This window comes from Asparagus officinalis, chromosome 7 (genome assembly GCF_001876935.1).
Source record: "Asparagus officinalis chromosome 7, Aspof.V1, whole genome shotgun sequence".
In the NCBI taxonomy this organism is placed as follows: Eukaryota; Viridiplantae; Streptophyta; class Magnoliopsida; order Asparagales; family Asparagaceae; genus Asparagus; species Asparagus officinalis.
The window spans coordinates 70,939,920-70,961,863 of NC_033800.1; the positions used below are offsets into that span (position 1 = coordinate 70,939,920).

The following is a 21,944-nucleotide window of genomic DNA, read 5'->3' on the forward strand; positions in this document are numbered from 1 at the left end:
TTTCGGTTTATACTCTTAAAAGTTGGAGTGTCTTACAGTTTATACTCGTAAAAGTTTGGAGTATCTTACATTTTATACTCGTAAAAGTTTGGAGTGTCTTACAGTTTATACTCGTAAAAGTTTGGAGTGTGATGCCTCTTTCGGCATAATATCGTTTTAGAAATTTTGCATTTATTGGGGGAGGAGAGTACTCTCCATTAGGTGAAATTATTTTATAGGCCCCTTTTGAATAAACCTCTTGTACTATGAAAGGGCCTTCCCATTTTGGCTCAAATTTACTTTTTGTTCTCCTTGTGATAATCATAGGACGAACAACAACCAATACTAAATCGCCAACCTTGAAGGATCTATGATGAACTTTTTTTATCAAAAGCTCGTGAAATACGAGCCTGATATATCTTCAAAATTTGTTTTGCTCTTAAGCGCTTATCTTCTAAACCATCCAATTCTTCTAGTCGAGCCTTTAGTGCTTCATCCTCTGAAAGTCCTTTATGGATTGCAACTCTATAAGATGGGATCTGCACTTCAAGTGGAAGTACGACCTCACCTCCGAAGACCAATGCATAAGGTGTTGAGCCTGTAGGTGTTCGAATAGTAGTACGATATGCCCATAAACTCTCCATAAGCCGCTCATGCCATTCTCGTTTATTATGGGAGACCACTTTCTTCAGTAATTTGCATAATGTCTTATTGAATGCCTCAGCTTGACCATTGGCTGCTGCATTATAGGCTGATGAAAAGTAATGTTTAATATGAAATTTTGCACAAAGTCTCTGCATATCCTGATTTTTGAATGGAGTTCCATTGTCAGATATAATTCTAGCTGGTATGCCAAATCGATATATTAAATGAGTACGAACAAAATTGACCACATCTACACCTCGTGTCTCTTTTAGAGGGATAGCTTCTGCCCACTTAGAAAAATAGTCAGTTGCAGACAAGATATAGTTATGTCCTTTGGATGATGGAGGATGAATAGGGCCTACGATGTCCATCCCCCATGCATCAAAAGGCCAAGATACATTAGTTGTATGGAGTGGTTCTTGGGGTTGATGTATAAAATATGCATGAATTTGACAAACATGGCATCTCTTAGCAAATTGCATTGCATCTCGAGCCATTGCAGGCCAGTAATATCCTAAATGTTTGAGTTAATGGTAAAGCCTTTGTCCCGATTGATGAGCTCCACATACCCCAGCATGTACTTCTTTCAAAGCATTCATAGCTTCATTTTTAGATAAACATCGAAGAAGCATACCATCAAAAGATCGCCTAAAGAGGATCCCCTCAATGCAAGTATAATGTATAGCACGCTTCTTTATTTGTTGTCTCTGGTGATTATCTGTAGGAAGAATTCCATGGTTGAGATAATCCAGTAAGGGTTTTCGCCAATCTGTTTCCTCTTCAATGTAAGCCAAAATAGCCGAGGATGTTAATGTCTCTTATGGTGACTCTTCAAGTATCGATGATAGTACCCGCCTCGTTTTAACATTTATTTGGAGGGTAGTGTTCGGAGAGATAGCCAATGAAGCCGTAAGACTTGCTAGAGCATCCGCTCTATGATTATAAGATCGTGGGACATGTTCAATTTGAATTTCTTGAAATTGATGGATTAACTCTTGGGCCTTTAGAAAATATGGGATCAATTCCTTCTTTTTGACAGCATATTTTCCATTCAGTTGATGTATAACAAGTTGTGAATCACCATAGACTACCAATGGATCAAGATGTAAGTCTAATGCTAATTCGAGACCAATGACAAGAGCCTCATACTCAGCTTCATTATTAGATGATGCTGAAGTCAATGTAAAAGAGTATGGTAGAGATTCTCCTTTAGAAGTAACGAATACAACCCCAGCTCCTGCCCCCGTTCCTCGACTGGCTCCATCAAAATACATGACCCATGAAGGGGCTATGAAGGTAGTCATAACTTCATCATCTGGAAGATCATCTTCAATCTCTTTTTCTCCTAGCAAAGCATGAGCAGCTAGAAAATCTGCTAAAGCCTGTCCTTTAACAACCTTTTGAGGTACATAGACAATATCAAATTGAGTCAAAAACATTGCCCATTTTGCTAAGTGACCTGATAGAGGTACATAGACAATATCAAATTGAGTCAAAAACATTGCCCATTTTGCTAAGTGACCTGATAAAACTAATTTTCCAAGAATATATCTGAGAGGATCTGCCCGAGATACCAAGTGAATAGTATGCTCTAACATATAATGTCTAAGTTTTTGGGCTGCAAAAACTAAGGCTAGACATATTTTTTCCATACCCGGATAGTTTTGTTCTGTCCCCAGCATCATATGACTCAGATAATACAAAGCAACCTCCTTTCCCTCATCATTAACTTGGGCCAATAATGCCCCCAAAGACATGGGTAATGCAGCTGTATATAATATTAGAGGTCGCCCTTTAATAGAGACTCCTAGCACAGGTGGGCACGACAAATATTTTTTTATATTTTCAAAAGCATTTTGACATGCATTATCACATTCAAAAGAAACGTCTTTTTTCATTAGTCTTGTAAATGGTTGGCACTTGCCGGCTAAATTAGCAATGAAACGTCGAATGTATGCAAGTCGCCCTCGAAGACTTTTCAGCTCATGTAGGTTTCGTGGTTGTGGCATCTCAATGATAGCCTTTGTCTTTGCTGGATCAATCTCAATTCCATCTTTATGAATGACAAACCCTAAAAATTTTCCTGATGAGACACCGAATGCACATTTTGTCGGGTTCATCTTTAATTGATGTTTTCTTAAGCGTTCAAAAACCAAAGAAAGATCTTGTAAATGTTTAGTTCTATGCTTTGTCTTTATCACAATGTCATCAACATAACACTCTACCTTATCATGGAGGAGATTAGTAAAAATCTCTGTCATAACACGTTGGTATGTCGCACCGGTATTTTTTAGTCCAAAAGGCATCACTTTATAACAAAAGATACCTTTTGGTGTCCTAAAAGCAGTAAACTCTTCATCTTCTGGTGCCGTACGAATTTGATTGTACCCCAAATAACACACAATGAATGATAATACTTCATGATCTGTAGTAGAATCTATCAATAATTCAGAGATAGGAAGAGGAAAATCATCTTTTGGACAAGCCTTATTTAAATCACAAAAATCGATACAAACACGGGTTTGTCCATTTTTCTTTTTAACGGGGACTATATTAGCCAACCATGTAGGATATTTGACTTCTCAGATAAAGTCAGCAGCAAGAAGTTTATCAATCTCAGCTATTATTTGAGGTAATATTTCTGGACGAAAACGATGTTGTTGTTGCTTAATAGGTGTAATATCATTTGAAATGGCTAAGCGATGTACTGCTATATTTGGATCAAGCCCAGGCATCTCCTTGTAACTCCAAGAAAAGGCGTCCTTGTTCTTGGATAAGAAATGTTTGTATTCATCCTTTTCATCTTTGCACATATAGGCACTGATAAATATGGGACGAGAGTCATCACTAGTGCCAAGATTAATTTCCTCTAATTCATCTGTTGTAGCTTGTTCTCCTTCTTCCAATTGGGATGGGGCTGGCTGCAAGTCCACAAGTTCTTGAGATGATGTTATGCATACTTCATATTCTAAACCTTTCTTCATAGATGATAGTCTTTTGCCATGGTAAAGAGCATCTCTTTGTTTTGGACTGAGCATTTTGTCAAAAGGTGCAAGAGAACCTTCTCCGTTAATCAAATCTGAAATTAACTTTATATCATAACCCATTTTTTTCATCATATTAAGGCCTTTCTGGTCATAAAAAATAGGAAGACAAGATATTGAATCTTTATAACTTATAGAAGAGGCTGGTACAAAGACCAAGGATTTTTTTCTTTTGACCACTAAGCTCTTTATCTTGGTTAGAATTCAAGACTTCATACTCAAGTGTTTGAAAGACAGGGTCTTCATCTTTCCTTTGTTCTTGAGGTATGTAGCGATATGTAACTTTCTTTGGATTTGCTCCATCATGAGCAATTTCTTCTTTAGGGTTAACTCTATTAGCTCTGAAATCGGTTCCTTTGATCTCCTTGGCAATAACGCCCTCGAAGTAAAATTTTGCATCCCTTGGCAATAACTCCCTCGAAGTAAAAATTTTCATCAGCATAGAAGGCTTCTGCAGTTGTAAAAGGTTGTGTATCTGCAAATACTCTTCTAATTTCTCCCTCAGATGTTTTATACTTGAAGCACTGATGCAAGGAGGAGGATATCACACCGTATTCATGCAACCAAGGACGTCCTAATAATGCATTGTAAGATGTGAATGCATCAATCACATGAAAGAGAGGAGTAGAAATCCATCCTTGAAATCTCAAGGTCAAATGCATAGTCCCTAAAGCTTGTTGCCTTGTTTGATTAAATCCCTGAATAACGATGTTGCTTCTTGTAAGATTTCTTATAATATATCCCAGCCTTGTCAACATCCTTAAAGGGATTAAATTTACAGCAGATCCATAATCCAACATGATTTGATTAATTGACTTGTCTTCTAAATCACCCGTGACTAACAAAGGTCGATTATGAAGCTTTGAACCCAATAGAAGGTCTTCATCAGTGAATTCAATATTTAAGACTTCGAGTGGATTTGTATCCACAATAGCTACTTCTACCCTATAGTCATCAGGAAATTGCATTGCAGTAACAAATGCCTTTCGCAAATCAGAAGACAAACACAAAGCATCATACACACTAAGAAGTAATGGTATTTTCTTTAGATGTGCAAGTACATTGTATTTGACAGTCTCAGAAGGATTTGCCACATTTGGAGTTACATTATCAGGAGGTTGAGATTTTTTCTTGCGAGGCATTATGTAATCAACAGGAGGAGGACGGATCTCTTTTGTCTGAAATCCAGAACGAGTGGTAATATTAACCTCAGGAGTTTCTTCTGGGAAGCATAATGGTCAATCATCTCCTTCCACAACTCCAACAGTATTGCAATGTAAACCATCAGCCCAAGGGGTATTATTATCCACCACTTGAGGCTTATTAATGTAAAGCTCACGAGAAATCCTTGCAATGAATCCCTCAATTTCCTCCTTTAGCATCACTTTACGGAGTATTTTGTATTTAGGAGTTCTTTTCCTTTTGGAAAGAGGAGGTCGAGCTGCCCCCGTTGGTGTAGGGTTGTTCCTCGCAGCTTTAACCCTTTCTTTGAAAGCCTATCTCCTTTTTTGTTTCTTGCTGACGTAAGGCCTGCCTTGATTGGTATAGAGTTGCTCAGGTTCTAACATCGAATCATCGTCATCTGTTATAGGCAACATGATTTCTGGTAAGGCTGAGTCTTGCCTTGGTATTAAAACCGGCATTGCCCTACTAGATTCTGTATCTTCAACAAACAGACGCTTCTTTATGTGAGATGGTGGAGATTGTTTTACATTGCATGTGAGGATAGGAAATGGTGTTGGAGTCCTACTTTTCCTCTCCATTATAGTCGGTGGAGTTGAAGGGGACCACAATTCTTTCATATGGATTATATAACGTGGCACCTTTGAGGGAGTCACATGTAATGATGAATCTTCCATAGGGCGATATGATGGTGGTACATAAGGCACTGCATATGACGATAATGTTAAAGTGTCTATGCACTTAGGTAACGCCTTTTCATCTACTTGACTAGTAGACACCATATTGGCGGATTGTCCTCCTTTCTTAAAAATTTTAAGCAATACAGGATCAATGGTTCCATCATCAATCATTTCTTGAACTTTATCTTTAAAAACAAAACATTCTTCTAAGGTGTGTCATGGCATGTGATGATACTTATAATATCGTCCATCATCGTGCCTCTTATTATTTTCATTTACTTGACGAGGTTCAGGCAATTGTACCAGCTTCATCTCGGTTAATCCCTTAAAGAAATCCTCAACCACTTCTTTGGGAAAGGAATACTCCCTTTCAAGTCTATCTTTCAAACTTTTTGGCTTCCCAACACCATTAAACTTTATATTCTTCGACTGGACATTGGCCTCATTTGGTCGAAATTTTGTATATTGTGTTGTCACAGACGTCTCCATCACATGTTTATTCTTATCACGGGTGTGATCTCTCTTTCCTTTGCCTAGCTCATGTTCAAAAAATTTATAGTGCCCTTTGTCTGAGCGACGATTCAACTGATTGAGATAATTTTCTATATCAGTTGACTTAGATGCCAAGGTGCCCTTTGTCTGAGCGACGATTCAACTGATTGAGATAATTTTCTATATCAGTTGACTTAGATGCCAACTCTTCAAAAGTCATAGGCCGCACACCTTGAAGATGAACTACCATTTCTGGTCGAAGCTTGTTCATGCACATCCTTACAGCCTTTGGTTCTGTGATGACTGAGGACAATGGAGACTCAAATTTCTCCATCTGTTCATAAAATTAGATGCCCTCTCATTATGAGCTTATTCTGTCTGAGTTAATTCAGTGATACCCACAGTCCTTTGAGTATTATAGAAGCATTATAAGAAGGCTTCTTGCATCTGCTCCCAATTTCTTATTGATCTAGGCAGAAGTTTACTATATCAAGTGAATGCAGGACCTGAAAGTGTTTGAACAAACTGTCTTAATAAGAGAGCCCCATTATGAGTAGTATCTTGACATGCTACTAGAAAGTGAGCAAAGTGCTCATGTGGCGAACCATTCCATTGAATTTGGCCAATTGAGGTTGTCGATAATTTGCAGGGAAGGGAATCATGTCAATCTCAGCAGGATAAGGCTTTGTATAGCCCGGTCTTATTGCATACTGATTTTGCATTAACTGTGACCTGACCCCTTCGGTGATGAGCCTTTGTACTGTATCAAGTGAAACTGCAGTTGGGTGATGTTGAATATCTGAAGCATTATTTGTTAAAGTGGAAGGATTCACAAAGGTTTGTGCTCTAAGTTGAGCAATTTCTTCTTCTTTCTGTTGGAGCTCTCTTTGAAGTTGTATCAATTTATCATCAAGGGATATTTCATCAGTTGTCAAAACTTGTTCTGTGCCTAATAAATTAGGTTCATATTCTTTTTCTACACTACCAATGGTATCATTAGAGTGAGAACGAGAATAAGAAGAAGCAGATGATTCATTGTCATTATTTTCAACTTCAAGAGATACAAATTGTGACCTAGACTGACTTCTCGTCATAGGTCGATGTTTTTGGTACAATAGTACGCCTCCTTTTAAAATACATATCTTCATCATCAGTCACACTAACAGGCATGACATTCATGACATGACTAGGGTGAGGTTTATTCAAATCAGGCACCATGTTGATTTCACATAAGTGCTCACGTAACCAGCGAACTCGCCTTCTATCTTCAGAGGAAAGATCATGACCTGCCCTATCTTGTAAAAGCAGTCAATACTCCCTATCTGTCAATCGTCGTGTCACTACATGACGCCCTCCTGGGGTTAATGCTGGTTCGTAGTAATGGGTTGGTTGTTGATAATACCGACGCTGATGGTGGGTGCTTTCATAATATTTATAAACAGGAGTATCTTCCCTTTCATTTCTTTGAGGTATAACACGTTGCATATGATGTCCGAAGAAATATCGTCCTCCAGTCTCATAAATATCGAGGAGATTGTCTTAATTCCAAGTAATCTTCATTTGACTCCAACATATTGCTCCGAGAAGATAAGGTTGAATCATATTTAGATTCATAGCTCATTGGTTTACCCGAATAGAATTGATAGTGCCAAGAACGAGGAGCATCATTTTGGTGATCCCTCACTTTAGGCCTGCCTAGGCGAACAACAGAGGGGCTTGTATAATATTGCTCCGACGTCTCCCTTGAGGGGTCATTAACTTGAACTTGTTGCATTGTGGTATGCACTACCCTACTTGGTGTTCTAAAAGAACTTTCCTTCTTGATAGGGCCTTTTGGTTGTTGAGGTTTGTGCAATTGAAGAGGAGGGAATTCCTTATCATAAGAATTTGCTCCAAAAGCCTTTTGGTTGTTGAGGTTTGTGCAATTGAAGAGGAGGGAATTCCTTATCATAAGAATTTGCTCCAAATGCCTCCATATCTCTCGAGCATCAGGGAATTCCTTATCATAAGAATTTGCTCCAAATGCCTCCATATCTCTCGAGCATCCAATATGAGGGAAATGTCTTTGAGCAACATAGTGCTTCATTTCAACTGAAGAGGAATCCATGTTTTCTTCCATCACTCCCTTACCCTTTCCAACATGAAAGGTGGGTGGTTTTTCCTCATTGTTATGGACATCTTTAGGATCCTCACGGCTAATAATACCGGGGGTGCTCCTCCTATTTGTATTAAGATTTTGAGTATTGGGGACATGAACTTTGACTGAGGGTGATTTCCTCACCCTTTTCTTCATAGCCTTAGTCACCACAGGAGTAAAGCCATCATTGTCCGCGTCAGCATGTATTGAGTGAATAGAATATTCAGGTTGTGTGACAGGGCATGGTGTTGATCGCGGAATGTTTTTCGCTGTAGCCATCTCCACAGGGACCAGCACCCATAATGCACCAATTTGCACGGAAACAAATTTTTGAGTTGTGCCATTAACATTTGAATTGCTCGCATGACTTGTCATTTTACCTGCGAACAGTGAATGCAGAAATAATATTTTAGTGCTTTGTGCACAAATTTTTTTTTATGCTTTATGCACAAGATGTCATCTAATATTTGCTTTCTAAAAGATAAGGGGAAAAGCATGCTCCCACTATGGTCGCCAAAATTTTTGTAAGCGTCGGAATGCCCAACGTGTATAGTTTGTAAAAGAAATTCAAAATGATGCTAGTATCCATCAGAGAAATAATAATATTTGAGTAGGCCAATCTCTTCTTGACCAAGCCGTAATACCAATCTCAAGAAGAGTAGAGCAATCTCTAAATATTTACTCTGATACATATTAGTATCACTTTGTTTGTAAAAGAAAAATTTAGGAGGTGCATGCTTTCAGAAATTTATTTCTTTCTGTTAATTACTCTTGTTGAAAGAAACCCCTGATTAGTAGAAAGCAAAAAATTAAATAGACATCAAGAATCAAATGTAGAGAGATATCAATTTTATTATCTTTCTAATGTATTACAAAATTAAAGAGAAAGAAGATGGGATCTTGGGTCTCCAGACAATGTTCTGGAGCCCTCCACCCTTTCAAAAATAAAAAAATGCAGAGGACCTTGTCGTTGTTGTTTTAAATTCTAAGTCTCTCCTTCTTTTCAATCTCTCTGTCTTTTCTCTATCTTTTCTGTTGTTCCTTTTTTTTATTATCTTTTTTTTTCTCTCTTCTCCTCCCTTTTGAATGGCAAACGAGGTCTCCATTTATATCAAAAACCAAGGGGAAGTTATCACCAGGTGTTTAAAATGGATTGATGGGGGAGTTATTGTAACTTCCTCATCGAAACTTCCTTATCAAGATTGTTGTGTTCATTTATCATAACGAATATCTTCTTTGCTTTTCATTTCTCAAGTGCCTATCTGCTTATCTTTCATGTTTCTAAAATAAGTGTAAATGAAGAGCCCTTATCCCTTTAAGTTGAAATAAGGTTCGTATGGGGGTGGGTATCCTCGAGTTAGATTTTATAGCTAAGGCTTATGATCACATGACTTTCAAATTTACATGAGGTGGGTATCCTCGAGTTAGATTTTATAGCTAAGGCTTATGATCACATGACTTTCAAATTTACATGAGGTGTTGTCATCCTCAACTTAAATGATCACATGACTTTCAAATTTACATGAGGTGTTGTCATCCTCAACTTAATTTTCATTTATACGAGGTATTACACCTCACATTGATTAGGATTTGTATGAGGTACTGATGTCATCCTCAACTTAATTTTCACTTATATGAGGTACTACACCTCACATTGATTTTGATTTGTATGAGGTACTACTGTCATCCTTGATTTAATTTTCATTTATTTGAGGTACTACATCTTACATTGATTTTGATTTGTATGAGGTAATATCCCTCACATTAGTTTTGAATTTTATGAGGTATTATCATTCTCACATTAAGTTTTATTTATAGGGCTTGTTCATATAATTTTTTTTATCTACAACTTTACTAAAGCCTTAACTTAGACTTTGAATTAAAATATTAAAATTTTTACATGCTTAACTTAAAGTTGAAAATAATTTTTTAAGTTGTCTTGATTTACATATTTTCAGAATATATACATGTAAAAACTAACCTTGTAAAAGAAGAGTGCAGAAAATGGGCACAAAAAAAAAAGAAAAAGAAAAAAAATTCTTGAATTCAAGGTGATTCTATCTTATAAAGCCTAAGTTGACTGAGTAATTAAGTCCAATGAGTATTTCCATACTTAATAACCTAAGCCTAATTGGGTTGGGATCCATTAATTCAAAACTCGTTAAATGGCCACTTAGAAAGCCCGTTAAAGTAAAAAAAATCACCAAGGAAGAAAGAGTTGAATTTTTTTACTAACAATTGGTTTATATATTGTTATATTTGTATATATGGTCTTGAAAAATGTTTTTTAAGAGATTTGAAAATTATTTAAAACAAAGAGTTAGCATGTTCTTTTCAAATATTTTAATTAAATTTCTAAGTTTGTCTTAGTTTTGTATTGCTATAATGAGAAGATTTTCTAGGAAATTAATTTTGGAGTTATATATAAAAACGTTTTCTAGAGTAATAACTAACTTCAATTAGATTCACTAAATTTATCAAGTAAATTTAGTTATTTACTGACCTCTTTAAATTAGCAAGTTGATCGGATTTTATGAGTATATTCACTGCAAACCCTCACGAGACTATAACTCGTTCACTAGGGTAACCTAGAGGTTTAAAGGCTTGTTGTATATGCTAAATACAACCGCAATTCATGCGAAAGTGAGTTAGGATTTTTTTTAAAATTTCTTTCTTTGCTAGAGGACTAGCAAAAGTTTAGGTGTGGGGGTATTTGATAATCATATTTTTATGTTTAGGTGTGGGGGTATTTGATAATCATATTTTTATTATAATTTTATACCCTTATTATCTATTTTACATGAATAAATATACCAAATTTTATACCCTTATTATCTATTTTACATGAATAAATATACCACTAATAATTATTTTTATCTTTAATTATAGATTAATGAAGAAATAGTAAATAAAAACCCAAAAGACTCTAGCTTCATCATTTTGTAACCTTTTATTGAAACCCAGAATCAAGCCGAGTAGCTTGTAGAAGCCAGAGAAAATAAAAAATCCAATATGAAGAGAAATTATATTCAAGATGGTTGGTCGCAAAGAAACAACGATACCTCCCAATCAAAAAGGTAGAATTTAACATATAATATATGAAAATTATCTATCTCGGCGAGACGAAACCAACCATAAAGTCAGAATTTTGATAGGAGCATTGATGCTAGCATCTATACCAGCATCGATGCTGGCATCGACGTCACCATTCTGTTACAATCTAAAGGCTGAAATTTAAGGACTTATGGATAAACATTGATCCAATGGCTCTAATTCGCTGATGTATACTATAAATAAGGGTAAAGAGTGAGGGTTAAAGATGTAAAAAAATTTGTAACTCTATTTGGAGAGGAGGGTTACTCTTAATTGAGAAAACCTTCCAAAATTATAACTTTTTATTGTAATTAATAAAAGAAAATTTTCACCACTTCATATTTTTCTTCTATTCGTGGGATCGATAACTTTTTTTATACTATAACTTGATTGGTTATGCACTTACAACTTTTGGACATCATTTATGTCCTGTCATTAGGTAAGATGTATGCTCCCCTCCAATAGGAGGGGAATGTAGAAGAGATGTAGATGGGTGTCCCTACATCTCCTCTAGATGCCCCCCCTCCATCCTATTGGAGAGGGTGTAGGCACCTTGCCTACTCCAGGGGTAGGCAACAATTTTCCCCCACGAATACCACTATCACCACCAACACAAAAGTTCCCACAATCTTTAACTTGAGCAGACTTTGAAATTCAGAAGCCCACAAGCCAAGTGTCAAATGCCAAGGCCGAAGAGAGCGATTTTGAGATTCAAAACCTCACAAAGCCCAAGTGTTAAGTGCCAAGCCCAAACAGAATAATTATGGACTAATGGGTTTAGGTCTAACGTGCTTCGATTTAACCAACCCGAACCCAAGAACCGATATAAAAAAATCGCAGCAAAGAAAATCCCCTCTCCTCTCGATCTTGACTTAGAAATAGTTTATTTTTCTGCACTGTTCCTTTTGGCGTTTTCATATTTAATATGATTTTCAAATCCAACTAAGCATCTCCAATCCAATCTTAATTTAGGGCTTTTATTCTAAATTTTAGAAATGTGGTGTATTCTCTAAACGGTAAAGGTACAAATTTCCCCCTTTTCATTGAGTTTTTTAATGCTAAAGGTACAAATTTCCCCATTTTCATTGAGTTTTTTAATGCTAAAGGTACAAATTTCCCCATTTTCATTGACTTTTTTTATTTTAAACAACATATCTTATTGTTTAGTTATCGATTTATATTCCTATCTACTTGATCTATTTATTAACTAGTTTTTATGCATGTGCATTGCACGTGATTAAATATCATAATTATTTATTTTTAGTTTATTTTCTTATTAAAATTTATTCTTTGATTTCAATTTGATAGTTTTTGCTCATTTATGTCTCTAAAATTTAATATTGTGATTACTTATCTTCTTTAATGTTTGTTTGAATAAGGTACACCCAATTTTAAGTTTTATGTTGATAATTGAATTGACACGAAATCAATGTGAAGACAATTTGAATATTCATGTTATTTGGATTGACATAAAATAAAGTTTTATCTAAGGAAGAATAGTGTTGCAAAAGTAAAAAAAAAAATATTTGAAAAAACAGCATTATAATGGCAATAGGATTAATTAAATCCAATAGGCTTAGACAATTGATTAGAAGTGGCTAAAATAGCACCAAAACAAATATGGATTTTATTCCTAATTAATCATTGATAGACTACATTAAAAACCATAAAGTAAATATTAATGCTAACTCTAGTATAATTTTATATGATAAAAACGTCCACAAAATAAGTATATAAAAATATGTAAAAATTCATGAAAATCTCTTCCAAATATTTCTAATTTTACTCAAAAAATTAGGTTATTCTATAAAACATTAAGAAAATATTATCTTTTATTCTTTCTGTTTTATTCTTTATTGAGTCAAGATCAAACCTTCTTCATTTTTATCTTTTTCTAAGGTAATTCTGGAGTGGTGTCTTCATCATCTATGTCGATTGTAACATCATGCTGGATCTGGACTTCTTGTGCTATTGTCTTTCCTTGGGCTCATTCATTTTTTTTATCTTCTCATCTAACTTTACAAGTAATTTGAATAAGAACAAATGTTAATGAGAATAAATGTTAATTTCATATATATGGCAATTTTTTTGTGTTTCTAATTCATTACTTAAGTTAGGATCATCTTTAATTATCTTTCTTGATCATGTATTTGTTGGCTTTGTTGCATATAGTGAAGCCATCTTTATAGTCTTTACTTTTTTTCTGAATGAAAGCAAGTTCCAAACATCTCTTGGTTGAATTTATCTCTCATATTATGTTAGCCTGTATCTACAGGGTCATCCCAACACTCTCGCTTTTTGGGTAGCCTCCATCACGTGTAAACTATTTTTTAATCATGTTGCATTATAATATATAAAAACACCGTTGGCCTTTATTGGTCATTTGAATCATACTTAAATAATTACTTGATATATTATCATAAAAGTAACTAAAATAATGGTTAAAAATTAAGACCTAATTTAAAAATAAAACCCTTAATTTTACTAACATGAATTCAACCCACTCTTAAGTAGGTAATTTAGGCGGTTTGAGCCCAGCCCGAAACACGTTGGGCTGGGTTCCAAGTAGGATTTAGGCAGGTCCGAAACCCAAAATCAAAGAGCCAATACTAGCCTGGAAAAAGCCCATGCCCGGCAGGCCGAGCTTCCAATCCAGGTTTAGGCAGCTCCTAAAAAAACCTGGCTTAATGAACTTGGGCTGTGGCCATGTGTAACTTAAAGTAGTATAAGATAGAATTTAATAAGCATACATTGTATAGTATTCATAATTTTTAAATAGGTCTGGAAAATATATACTAGAAATCCCCTCAAAATCCTTTCTCTTTGCCCATGATTTTTGACAACCCAAAAATTTGACATGATGGACACTATTTAACTACTCACATCCGCGTAAACAAATAAAGAATAGGCTCTACATATTTTTGATATAATATGATTTTATTGTAGGGCTCACTTTTAGGCAAAATCCATTAGAATCTTTGAGGAATCAAAGTAACCAAGCAGCCCCTTAGGAGAGAAACTATTTTACTTATTGGAAAAATCTGTAATCAAAACTAATATGATTACAATTTATAGTTGTTTTAAGGGTAAATTTACAAAAAAACCCTTAAGTTTGGGCATTTCATTGATAACCCTCCTGAACTTTAAATTTTCACAAAATCCTCCTTTAGTTTTGGGTTTCTCAGTAAAACCACTTCAAGTTTCAACGTTAAAAAACCCCTAAAAGAATGAACCACAATTTCTCCCGAAAAAATACCCCTCATCTATCAAATATCTAACGATAGAAGCAAATATTTTACTCGAAGAGAAAAGCTATTGTGAATATGTTAAAAAAAATTTTAGTAAAACTATGATTAACATAAATACGTAGGTTTTTTTTTACAAAATTTAGCTAGTGAGAGTCAATGGATGTTTTTTAGTTTTGATGTTGTTTCGTTAAATTTTTTTAAAAGATTCCAACATTAATATATTTCTATTTCAATGAGAACAAAAGTTAATCTCACAAAAATTTTCTATTTTTCAAATTTATTAAATGACGTTAGAAACATCTGATGTGAATAACTATTTTTAAATTCTCATGTTTTTCTATAAATCTTTGATTTTGAGGGTTTTGTGTTATTTTTTAAAACTTTAGGGTGCTTTATAAAAATTACAAACTATTTATAAGTCAGTGTATTATTATTGAGGTTTTGAAACTCTCATGGTTTTTCATGAATTTTTTATATTTAAGGCGTTGTTTACAATTTTTAAAATTTTTAGGATGCTTTATGCAAATTACAAACTACTTATCGGTGTTTGTTGATCAAATTGATTTATACTGCTAATTACTGCTTTCAATTCCTAGCAGAGTTCTTATTGTAGAGGCTATATTAGACTCTTTAGGAACCAGCACTTGTTTGCTTATATTTTATGAGGTGTGTAGTTTTAAGCTTAACAATTTCGTAAAGAATTTTCTATTGTCATTTTGACACATTTAATTAAGTTAAGAAGTGGACGCAATTAGTAAATATGAAAAGCATTGATGAAGGAAAAGAAGAAAAGAAAATTTGCCATTGTTCATAAGTATTGACGTCCTTGTATTTATTACTTTAAAATCACAGAATGCTGGATTGATTAAAATCATTAAAAAAAATCGTCATAGCAAATAAATTATTAAAGTCCTAATCTTCGAATAAAGGGTGCACAAACATCAATCAATCACTAACAAAAGAAAAAGGAAAATTTATTAATCTTTGAAGAACCTTTCTAAGAAAAAATATTAATCTTTGAAGAGCATTTCTATTTATAGTGGGAGAATAATTTTAAGCAATGAAAATGACAACAAAAACAACAAAAAGAAAATAGAAACTATTATAAAAAAATTAACAAAGAAAAATAATGTAAGACAATAAAGAGACATACTTGTTGAAGAAGACTAAAGTACTATCGAAATTGTGTAGTTTATTATTGAGGTTTTGAAACTCTCATGGTTTTTCATGAATTTTTTATATTTAAGGCGTTGTTTACAATTTTTAAAATTTTTAGGATGCTTTATGCAAATTACAAACTACTTATCGGTGTTTGTTGATCAAATTGATTTATACTGCTAATTACTGCTTTCAATTCCTAGCAGAGTTCTTATTGTAGAGGCTATATTAGACTCTTTAGGAACCAGCACTTGTTTGCTTATATTTTATGAGGTGTGTAGTTTTAAGCTTAACAATTTCGTAAAGAATTTTCTATTGTCATTTTGACACATTTAATTAAGTTAAGAAGTGGACGCAATTAGTAAATATGAAAAGCATTGATGAAGGAAAAGAAGAAAAGAAAATTTGCCATTGTTCATAAGTATTGACGTCCTTGTATTTATTACTTTAAAATCACAGAATGCTGGATTGATTAAAATCATTAAAAAAAATCGTCATAGCAAATAAATTATTAAAGTCCTAATCTTCGAATAAAGGGTGCACAAACATCAATCAATCACTAACAAAAGAAAAAGGAAAATTTATTAATCTTTGAAGAACCTTTCTAAGAAAAAATATTAATCTTTGAAGAGCATTTCTATTTATAGTGGGAGAATAATTTTAAGCAATGAAAATGACAACAAAAACAACAAAAAGAAAATAGAAACTATTATAAAAAAATTAACAAAGAAAAATAATGTAAGACAATAAAGAGACATACTTGTTGAAGAAGACTAAAGTACTATCGAAATTGTGTAGTTCTTGATTTATACATATATGTAAGCACGAGATGTTACATGTGAGAGGATAATAATTGTAAATAGAGTTGTATTTGGATAAAAATTATGTAATTTTCTTGACGTTTGAAATATTATTTCTTTTAATAATTGATTTGAAAATTAAAACCTACGTGTGCAAATTTCATAATACATGTGCTTGATTAATAACCATCGTACCAAGCTACTCTCACCAATTTCAAAGTTAGTCATTTGAGATTAATAATATTTGATGATAGGATAATTAAGATTATTTGATTTGTTGATGTGAGCAATTATATACATACATGTTGAAGAAGACACTAACAAAAAAGAATAATCAAATACACAATATTACTAAAGAATAATCATAAAGATAAAAAAGAAACATACATGTTGAAGGAGACGAAGTTACTATGAAAATTGTGTAATTTATTGGTTTATATATAGGTATGAGGTGTTGCATGTGATAGGATAACAATTACAATTAGAGTTATCTTTGTATAAAAATTACAAATTGTAAAATATTTTATTATAATAACAATAACATAATTCTTATCAACAATTTCATATGCGTAAAGTCTATGCCTCATACGGATTAGGATTAGGGTATTTAGTTCAAACTGAATAATTAGGATAGCCTTTTAGTTGTTCATTTAAACTTTGAAGTTTGTGTCTTAGTTCAAACTTTAAAGAAAGAGAGGAGGAATAATTGGGATAGATATTTATTCAAACTTTAAAGAAAGAGAGGAGAAGGAATGTGTACCGATTAGGATTATGATATTTAGTTCAAACTGAATAATTAGGATAGTCTTTTTGTAATTTATTTAAACTTTAATAAAAGTGTTAGTAAGATAAGTAGTCCTTAGTCATATTGAAGATTATCTTGCTTCTACAAATTAAATATCATTATCAAGTAAAAAATTAGATAGAAAGTTGTGTCAATTGTGAGCCGCGATTCAAGTGTGCGAGCGATTTATTTTCTTTTTTATAATTAAATATAATTTAAAAATTAGAATTCGATTAGGATTAGGATAGTTCAAACTTTAAAGTTATTTGATTATAATAAATCATTAAATACAATTTAAAAATTAGAATTTGATTAGTATTAGCATAGTTTAAACTTTATAGGGGTATTTTTGTCTACCGAAAGATTTTTACGAACTCATGCTTTTAAAGGAAATATGATATGATATATAATTATTTTAAAATCTTTATCAAAAAAGAAATAAAATCCAACAAAGTTTGCTCAACTGGCGGTGGATGGTGGGGAAAGAAGTAAGGTGATTTTTAATGCATACGTGTGGATTAATTGGTAATTGTGTTACTAAATTAAATAGATTTTCTTAACCTTTTTCTTTTTTGCAAAAAAAATGGCTGCATGGGCTTTAGGATTAATTGAACTACTGATTCAATAGATCGATTTGATTCGATGTTCAAATCCATGTGTGTATAACGATGCCATATGTTAGATATATGTGTATGCCACTGCAGGTTAAAGGAGACGAAGTTACTATGAAAATTGTGTAATTTCTTGGTTTATATATAGGCATGAGATATTGCATGTGATAGGATGACAATTACAATTAGAGTTCTCTTTGTATAAAGATTACAAATTGTATAATATTTTATTATAATAACAATAACACAATTCTTATCAACAATTTCATATGCGTAAAGTCTATGCCTCATACAGATTAGGATTAGGGTATTTTGTTCAAACTAAATAATTAGGATAGCCTTTTAGTAGTTTATTTAAACTTTAAAGTTTGTGTCTTAGTTCAAACTTTTACAAGAAAGAGAGGAGACATAATTAGGATAGATATTTACTTCAAACTTTAAAGAAAGAGCGGGGGCGGAATGTGTACGGATTAGGATTAGGATATTTAGTTCAAACTGAATAATTAGGATAGCCTTTTAGTAATTTATTTAAATTTTATTAAAAGTGTCGGTAAGGTAAGTAGTCCTTAGCCGTATTGAAGATTATCTCGCTTCTGCAAATTAAATATTATTATCAAGTAAAAATTAGATATCAAAGCTGTGTCAACCGTGAGCCACGATTCAAGTGTGCAAGCAATTTGTTTTCTGTTTTTTTATCATTAAATACAATTTAAAAGGATAGTTCAAACTCTAAAGTTATTTGATTAGGATTAGAATAAATAATTAAATAAGATTTAAAAATTAGAATTTGATTAGAATTAGGATAGTTCAAACTTTATAGGGATATTTTTGTCTACCGAAAGATTTTCCCGAACTCGTGCTTTTAAAGCGGAAAAAATATGATGATATGATTTGTTTTGTGACTGGATGTAAATAGTTAGTTTATTTATTTATTTGATTATATCCATGTGTTTTTTTAATATGTTGACAATTGAATGTGTGGCCGAAAAAAGGGGAAAAAAAAGAAAGACTTGATTTATTTTTCAGAAAAAATATATTAAGTGAAAAAATGTAGATAGTTGTATAGTATATTTCTTTCATCATCACACTTATATATTTTTGACCCCCCCCCAGTATTTAAATCTTGGCTACGCCACCGTGACACGTTGTAGCGTATTTGGATTGAACGAGGAAGCGGCCTTCGTAACAGGGTATGTATGATGATTGACGACAACCGAGCGGGGATGTTGTCCCAAGCGCTCACTAGGATTAGGGGTGGCAATTTATGACCCAACCCATCAACCCGACCCGACCCGACCCGACCCATTTATATTGGGTATGGGTCAAGTTATATGGGTTGGGTCATAAATGGGTCAACCCGAATTTACCCGTTTATTAGATGGGTTGATCTACTAAACCGTCTACTGACCCGTCTAACACTCATCTAACCCGAATTTACCCAAGTGAACCTCTACAGACCCGACTAACCCTTCGCCTCTCTCAAAGGAAGCCCTAGATTTCTCTCTCTTCTCTCGAGCGGCGAGGGGCGGCGAGCGGCAGCGATCCTCGAAGCTAAGTTCTCCTCTCTCCATCGGCGAGCGGCAGCGATCCTCGACGAGCGGCGAGGGGCAGCGCTCGAGTTCTCCTCTCTCCATCAAGCAGCCATAGTTCCTCCTCCTCTCTCTCTCTCCATCGAGCAGCCATAGCCCAGTTCCTCTTGATCAATAGAAGAATTAGATCTTTAATCGAGCTAATCACTGGATTTTGAGGTACACTTAGCTAGGGCTTTTTGATTAATGGCTACAGATCTGCTAATGTTAATGACGTCTGATTAATGGCTACAGATTTTTCTGAGTCTATATCAATTTGAAACTACAGATTTTTCTAAAATTTCAGAATTTATAATTACTGAATAAAGAGTAGGTTTGTTGAAATTACAAGCTAGTTTGAAACAGAAATTTCATCATATTTTTGAAAGTAGGTTTGTTAAAATTAGAGATCACTGATTGTTAGAACTCTCAATCGAACTCGAACCTTGTTGAGATTGAGCTTCTAAGCATCAGGTCAGATTTATCTGTGAATACAAACCATCAAATTTGGTCTCCTATTTTTGCCCCCTACTGTTTTTGTGATGAACAATGAATATCTTCTAAACCACTATGTTTCAGTTGTTGTGCTCGGTAGAGGTGCGTTGGGTTTCTTCATTTTTTGTTTATTTATAAATTAAAAAAGCCGCATATAAATGTTGCATAGTCTATATGATTGAATAGCATTTGGGGTTATATGGGAGCCATTCTATTTGAAGTTGTCAATGTTTATTTGGCAACTAAATGTACCACCTGTTGATACATTCAATCTTTTGCGAAAAAGAATCAGTTCATTATTGTTATATGATTGAATAGCATTTGGGGTTATATGTGAGCCATTCTGTTTAGAATCAGTTAATTTGTGTTATCTGTTGAATTTTATTTAATTTTATGAATCTTATGTAGTTCTGTAATTTTCATCACAGTTAATGGAGTCTAATTCTACCCATAATTCTATAGCGGATAATCTAGAAGCAGATTCATCTAATGAAGAATTAGAAGACATGTCTAGTCCCGTTCAAAAAAAATCCAAAGCGATAATTGTTGGAAGTCGAAAAAGAAAATTAACGTCCAAAGCTTGAAAAATGTTTGACCTTGTTCAAGAGCCAGGTGAGAAACAATATTCAATATGTAAGAAGTGTGGAATCAAATATATTGCCGAAGGTAACCATGGGACAAAGAACATGTTAAGACACATGAAAAATTGTAAGAAAGCTACTAGAGAAGATATTGAGGGTCTATCTAACTCAAAAGATTCTATAATGAGTTCCTCAAGATATAATTTTGACCCGGATAAGTTTAGGGAGCTTTTAGTCTCGGCCATCATTATGCACGATTTGCCATTTCAATTTGTTGAGTATGAAGGTATTCGAGCAATCTTCTCTTATCTTTGTGAGGATATAAAACACATATCAAGAAATACGGTTAAAGCCGATGTTCTTAAAATCTATGGAAGAGAGAAAAATAAGCTAAAAGAAGCTTTTAGTCTCGGCAATCAATTTCCTAACTATTTTGTTGTAAACTTGTGTATATTCTCTTTATTAAATTCTTTGTTGCTAGTTTTTAGTTTAGATTATTCTGTGTCTAAAGAGTTGCATCGATGTATTTTTGTTTGCCGATATTTACAATTCGTTGAAGTACATTTAAATACTGAATATGTCTTTGAAATAACTCCATGTTGTAAGTAATGATAGTTTTTGTCTAAAGAGCTTGCAAGAAGTGTTCTTTTGTGCTTGTATAAATTTTTTTATTAGTTGTATGTGTTAGAATGTCTTGTATTAGATAAATGGGTTATTCGGGTTATATGGGTCGGGTCGGGTAACTCGTTTAATAACGGGTCGGATCACATTGACCCATTTATTAAACGGGTCGGGTCGGGTCAAACTTATACGGGTCGGGTCAAATTTTATATGGGTCGGGTCGGGTCGGGTCGACCCATTTGCCACCCCTAACTAGGATTATCTAATTTGATAGTTTGAACTGCGATGTAATTGGGCCTTAGGAAAATGGTTTAACGTAGGAACTTTCATTTATTATTATCATTTTTATTAACGAAGGAACATTTATGTACGTGGTGAATGGCTGAATGGGGCTTCGAAAGATTCGTATCCTTGTTGGGCGGCACAAAAAAAAAAAGAAAAAAGGCCTGACTTGTGTCCAACCCAGCCCAACAAAAAAATTTAAAAAAAAAGTAAAGCCTCCTCACAACCTCATCCAGCCCAAAGCTATATAATCTCTCTCCCTCTCCTGCGAAACCCTAACCCTAACTCTTCCCCCCGCCCCCAAACCCTAGAAAACCCTAGATCGCCGCCATGCCGCCCAAGTTCGACCCCTCCCAGGTCGTCGACGTCTACGTCCGCGTCACCGGAGGCGAGGTCGGCGCCGCCTCCTCCCTCGCCCCCAAGATCGGCCCCCTCGGGCTCTCCCCCAAGAAGATCGGAGAGGACATCGCCAAGGAGACCGCCAAGGACTGGAAGGGACTCCGCGTCACCGTGAAGCTCACTGTTCAGAATCGACAGGCGAAGG

The 21,944-nt window shown here is 34.2% G+C and overlaps 1 protein-coding gene across 1 annotated transcript in view; it reads left to right on the plus strand.

Annotated features, from left to right (window-relative positions):
• Positions 21,661-21,944, plus strand: part of LOC109847321 (60S ribosomal protein L12-like) — a 2,314-nt gene continuing 2,030 nt past the window's right edge. Inside the window, exon 1 of the mRNA XM_020416558.1 lies at positions 21,661-21,937. Coding sequence (XP_020272147.1) covers positions 21,731-21,937 — 207 coding nt within the window. The 5' untranslated portion in view covers positions 21,661-21,730. The remainder of the gene's footprint in view (positions 21,938-21,944) is intronic.